Source organism: Xenopus laevis, chromosome 6L, assembly GCF_017654675.1.
Source record: "Xenopus laevis strain J_2021 chromosome 6L, Xenopus_laevis_v10.1, whole genome shotgun sequence".
Classification (NCBI taxonomy): domain Eukaryota; kingdom Metazoa; phylum Chordata; class Amphibia; order Anura; family Pipidae; genus Xenopus; species Xenopus laevis.
The window spans coordinates 116,705,477-116,711,408 of record NC_054381.1 but is presented as its reverse complement, the minus strand read 5'-3'; the positions used below and the strand labels follow the sequence as shown (position 1 = coordinate 116,711,408).

Sequence of the window (5,932 nt, the reverse complement as noted above, 5' to 3'; positions counted from 1 at the left end):
TTGTAAAATGGATAGGAGAGATACTGTAAATCACAAAAATAGCAAAAACAATACAATTGTAGCCTTACACAGAAACTGTTTGTTTTGGCTTCTGGGGTCAGGGGCATTAGCCAAAGGCAAATAATTTAAAAACATCTATCATCATCTATTAAATTACCATTGTCTAACATTCGCAGAATTGGTTCCCATGAAATCCTAGTGAAGTAGCAAAGTTGGTACCACGTGTGCATTTTGTCATACAAGCAATACGCAGTTAGACTATTCTCCTTCCACTTTTTCCACTGTAAATATTTACCATAGCGCCTAAGTGCCTATTCAAGGGATTGTGTCAAATAATAAAACAGTCAGTCATCTTTAACAGTTACAGGAGTAGTGAATGCTGTCTTAATATGTAAATCTACTATTTTGTCTTTATTTGAAAGACTTAAAAGCATATGTAGCTCAGATTCACAGGTCTGGTGTTTGTAACCTAAACTGTTAAAAAAAAAAATTACACTAAAGCCACATTGCTCCCTATGCTCCCTGGATGATCTCACTTTTTTGATGATTTGTCAATGCAGAGAAGTTGCAGCAATGTTTTCTTAAATGCAGGATGGCAGAGTGGATATAGAAATGGGTTAATTAAGGAGTTGAGGAAGAAAAGCCAACATGTGACATCATACAGAATTTGTGATATACACCATGAGCAAAACCCTTCCTTAATAATTGTGATTAAAGAATATGGAGCCCAACATATGCAGAATGTGCCTACAAGAACCGCCAATGATTTGGCTATTTTTTTATCTTTGGATAGTGCTGCATTTTTGGCTGGATCATAAGACATGGGTCTGACATATTCTGCAGGAACGTCACCTCTTTTTTCTGTATACTTACCAGGGTTGACTTTACAGCTTGTACATACAAGTCTAATGATACGTATCTGTTTTTTACGAGATGGATGTTTTGGGCTTTTTTGTGTCGGTGCACCAACATGGTTTGAGTTGAGAGCAGATTCCACCAAAAAAATGTCATCCTTTATAATATTTCTTACATTAACAGAACTGTTCTGATTCTTGTTTTTCATGCGAGACCTTATATTAAAATATATGCTGAGATTAAAAAATGCTATAGCAGTCATTGGGGCAAAAAAATCAAAAATGGAAGAATAGAGTAAATACCGACTGCTATAATAGAATTCAGGATTGCATTCACCATCTGGTATTACACTGTATCCCACAATATACTCCCAAAAAATAATTGCAGGGCCAAAGATCAGGAAAGCTACAATCCACACAGCTGCCATCTTCATAAAGGCCAGTTTTATTTTCTTCTGCTGATCTCTGTATTTTACCTGTAAACAGAACAAAGGAGGCATGAAGCAAAATTACTACGGTCAAAGCTGGAAAGCTGGAAAGCTGGAAAGAGTCAGACGAAGAAGGCAAATCATTCAAAAACTATATCAAATAAAAATGAAGACCAACTGAAAAGTTGTTAAGAATTGGTCATTCTATAACATACTAAAAGTTAACTTAAAGGTGAACCACCCCTAACAAAAAGAGTATACAGGTATGGAACGTGTTATCCAGACTGCTTGGGACCTGGGGTTTTCTGTATATGAGGTCTTCCTGTAATATGGATCTCTGTACCTTAAGTCAACTAAAATATCCCATAAACATTCATGACAATCAATAGGATTGTTTTGCCTCAAGTCAGGATCTTAGTTTGGCTCAAGTAGAGGGTACTGTTTTATTATTACAGAAAAGAAGAATTTTTTTAAAAAAAATCTTAATTATTTGATTACAATGGAGACTATAAGGGACATGGCCTTCCTGTAATTGAAGGCTTTCTAGATAATGGGGTTGTGAATAATGGATCCTATACCTGTACCACAAACAGGCTCGTATTTGTGGAAAGGCCACCTAGGCCCGGGCCTAGGGCGGCAGGATTTAAGGGGGGCGGCATGATGCCCAACCACACCCTCTTTGGTTCAAAAACACTGTGGATGCGCTGGAGATACAATATTTTTTTAAATTTCCCCATTGATGATGAAAATTTGCACGAATAAAGGGGAGGGGACAGGGGTGCCGAACGGCAGTGGTAAATCCGGCCCTGACCACAAATCTTGATTTTCTCAATTGCATTTAATCATGTGAGGCTCCTAGGCTGCTCTTTCCACAACCCCTCCCCCCTCACTCTAGACAGCAGTGTGTGTGCCTAGTGGTCCGGTGTGATCAAGGGTCCATCCAGCTTATTTATTATTAAAATGATTATTTCTCATTTTTCTGTATTTCGTCAAAATCTCAAGGAATCATTAAGCAGTGACTGGCCAAGCCATCCGGGTACCCTAAGCAACCAGGCCAGCCTTTTTCAACCCATTCCCAGTATACGCATGCACTAACAATAGTGTGCACAAGCCTAGGGCCCCCACTGTTGTCTCTTCTGCCTACCCGTAATTCTGGCCCTGCCTTTAAGTATACATTACGGTACATTAGAGGACATTATAGACAAATAGCAGGGGACCTTTTTACCCATAAAGAGGATCACCGTACCAGAGGCCACCCCTTTAGACTAGAAGAAAAGAACTTTCATTTGAAGCAACGTAGGGGGTTCTTCACAGTCAGGACAGTGAGGTTGTGGAATGCACTGCCGGGTGATGTTGTGATGGCTGATTCAGTTAATGCCTTTAAGAATGGCTTGGATGATTTTTTGGACAGACAGAATATCAAAGGCTATTGTTATACTAAGCTCTATAGTTAGTATAGGTATGGGTATATAGAATTTATCTAAAGTAGGGAGGGGTGTGTGTATGGATAATGGGTTTTCATTTGGAGGGGTTGGACTTGATGGACTTTGTCTTTTTTCAACCCAATTTAACTATGTAACTATGTAACTAACATGAAATGTGATAAAGGAACATCTGTTGTCATTTTCTATTAGACTGGAAGCTCTTCAGGCCAGGGACCTCATGGGTCAGGTAGGTGAGTGAAGAATGTTGGAAAGCTGCCTTCCCAAGAGGGGCTTACAATCTAAAGCCCTACAAATTCAAATTTTACGTTGCCCATATGTTTTTGGAGTGTTGGACAAAACCTATGCAAGGGGGAACATACAAATGACCAATCTTGTTTGTCATTTGGTTTGATAATTTGACCTGATGTGTACTTAATTACCAAAAAAGAATTGAAAGAACTTACAGCTTTGGTAACAGCCAGGAAACGATCGCAGCTGATTAAAACAATATTATAAATAGTACACTGGCACAGCGTATAGTCAATTGTAAGCCACAGTTTGCAAACATGTTTTCCAAACACCCAGGTTCCACTGATAATAAAATTTTTTAAATACAATGGTAGAGAGAATGTACCTAAATGAAAAGGATGAAATATAGTATCATATTCTAAAACTCTGAAGACAATATCATTAAAAGATAACCTTAGTATTTTCATGAAACCCATAGAGGGTTATTTATCAAAGTCCGATTTTATCTCAACATTTTCTGCTGCAAACTCCGATCAAATCCGCTCGAGTATGCTTATTTATTATTACATATTCCCTAAAATTTGCTTTGCGGGAAAAAAATCAGATTTTCAAAATTTTTTCGGCTATTTTACCCAAAAACTCAGATTTCTTATGCTTTTTGTCCGAAAACTCAGAAAACTGAGGGATATTGCAAGAAACTAAGCACACATCAAAAAATCTATGGGACTTCTCCCATTGACTTATATGCAACCTCGACAAGTCTGAGATGCCAGATTTTCTAATTCAGACTTTTCCATCCTCGGTGTTTAATACATTCCGAAAAATTCGTGATTTTTTAATAGTCTGATTTTATTAAAAAAAAAATCACAGATTTATTTATCAAAGAGTGAAGTTCCGCCACTAGAGTGAAACTCCGTAGCTCTCAATTCATTTCTATGGGATTTTGAAAGGCGTATTTATCAATGGGTGAAAGTGAAAGTTCACCCTTTGATAAATACGCCTATAAAAATCCCATAGAAATGAAGGGAGAGTGGCGGAATTTCACTCTAGTGGTGGAACTTCACTATTAACTTCACTCTTTGATAAATATACCCCATTGGGAGATGGCCTTCCCGTAATTCAGAGCTTTCCCCATAACAGATCTCGTACCCGTACTACATTTATATGTTTTTTTAAGTGCATTTTTGAGAGTTTGGACAGCATATGTCAAATTTTAAGGCCAATAGCAATGAGATAAATTGTTCTGTTATGGTTATGATTCTCCTTGTCAGAAAAAAATGCACCAGCGAAGGGTTAAACTGTTTGGTACACTCCAGTGAAATAGCTTTTCCTTAACCATTAATTAGAGATTTGGTACCTGATAACCTGGAGGATTCTGAAAATAAATTCTTTATTTGGCAAATGTAAAGGGGTCCGCCACACAAAAACTATTATTTCTACGGTGAAACAAAATGTGCAATTCTAAGCACCTTTTCAATATACATCCATTACAAAGTTTCATTGCTTTTAAAGTGAATTATAAATGTCTTCACTATAGCAAACAGTATGGGGCCGATTCATCAAGAGTCGAATATCGAGGGTTAATTAACCCTCGATATTCGACTGGGAACTAAAATCGTTCGACTTCGAATATCGAAGTCGAACCATTTTGCGCAAATCCTGCGATCGATCGATCGAAGGATTTTTCGTTCGATCGAACGATTAAATCCTTCGAATCGAACGATTCGAAGGATTTTAATCCAACGATCGAAGGAAAATCCTTCGATCAAAAAATCACAGGCAAGCCTATGGGGACCTTCCCCATAGGCTAACATTGACTTCGGTAGGTTTTATCTACCGAAGTAGGTGGTCGAAGTATTTTTTAAAGAGACAGTACTTCGATTATCGAATTTAACCAATTCGATGGTCGAAGTACCCAAAAAATACTTCGAAATTCAAAGTTTTTTAAATTCGAATCCTTCACTCGAGCTTCATGAATCGGCCCCTATCTGTCTGGTTTCTACATTCTCTGCACTCATTGTTCCTAAAACAATATTGCAGCTGATTAAAGATGATTAAAAGACCTGGAGGCTCCTGTTACTTTCTTTTAAGAGTCAGACACAGATAATAAAACTGGTTAAGCAAATACTGTTTTCAGCTGCTATTATATTTACAAAGAATTTTAAAAACCAGTATAAAACATTGAATTAATGTGTACTAAATTGCTTAGAATCATATTTTATTTCATTATGCAAAATAAAGAATTTTCAAAGTTGAATGCTATCTTTGCTGGCTGAAATATAATTTAGGTGGACAATGATCTTTCATTCCTACCTGTAAGGAAGTCCCCGATGGCAAGATTTAGAAGAAAGTAATTGCTCGGAGTTCTTAGATTTTTGTTTACTATGAAGCCAAGTATAACAAGTGCATTCCCTGTGCCAGTGATGCAAATCATACAAGACATTAGTACAGCCTGGATAAGTCTCATTTCATCTGTGATTTCCTGGCTTTGATTAGTAGCACTCACAGCAGTAAAAGAAATGTTATCTAAATGTATTGATGAGGTATTCCCAGGGTAGATAATCATGGTGAACACATCTAAAGGACATTGACTTCTGTTCTTTTTTTCTTGATAACCCTGTAAAAATAAAAAATAAATTAAGATTTAACACTCATGTCAGATTTGTTTGTATTTGATTAGTAAATAAGACTTCAAAACAACTTACATGCTAAGCATACCATAGCAATTTTAACACCACAGAAAATTACAGTGTTGTAGAAACTGTTCTTTTTTGTATTTGCTTGTGTATATATAGATATATATGAGACTTACCAAGGGACCATTCCTCTTGAGTCAGATCATTAAACCCAGAGACCTACTTAAAATTATTAAACTGATTTAATTTTCCCTTGCTTATGCTAACTACACATTATTGACTTAACTAGTTCTGTAAGGACATGAAATGTTTCAGGCCTGACAATCTGTGCCTTATGTGAA

The 5,932-nt window shown here is 36.8% G+C and overlaps 1 protein-coding gene across 1 annotated transcript; it reads right to left on the bottom strand.

The window, feature by feature from the left end:
- Window positions 1–532: 532 nt before the first annotated feature.
- hrh4.g1.L (histamine receptor H4 gene g1 L homeolog) lies at window positions 533–5,521 on the bottom strand. The gene is made up of 3 exons (XM_018266902.1): window positions 5,269–5,521; window positions 3,171–3,340; window positions 533–1,330 (listed from the first exon to the last, which is right to left on the bottom strand). Exons 1-3 carry the CDS (start codon window positions 5,519–5,521, stop codon window positions 533–535), a joined length of 1,221 nt encoding a protein of 406 aa, XP_018122391.1.
- Window positions 5,522–5,932: the final 411 nt, after the last annotated feature.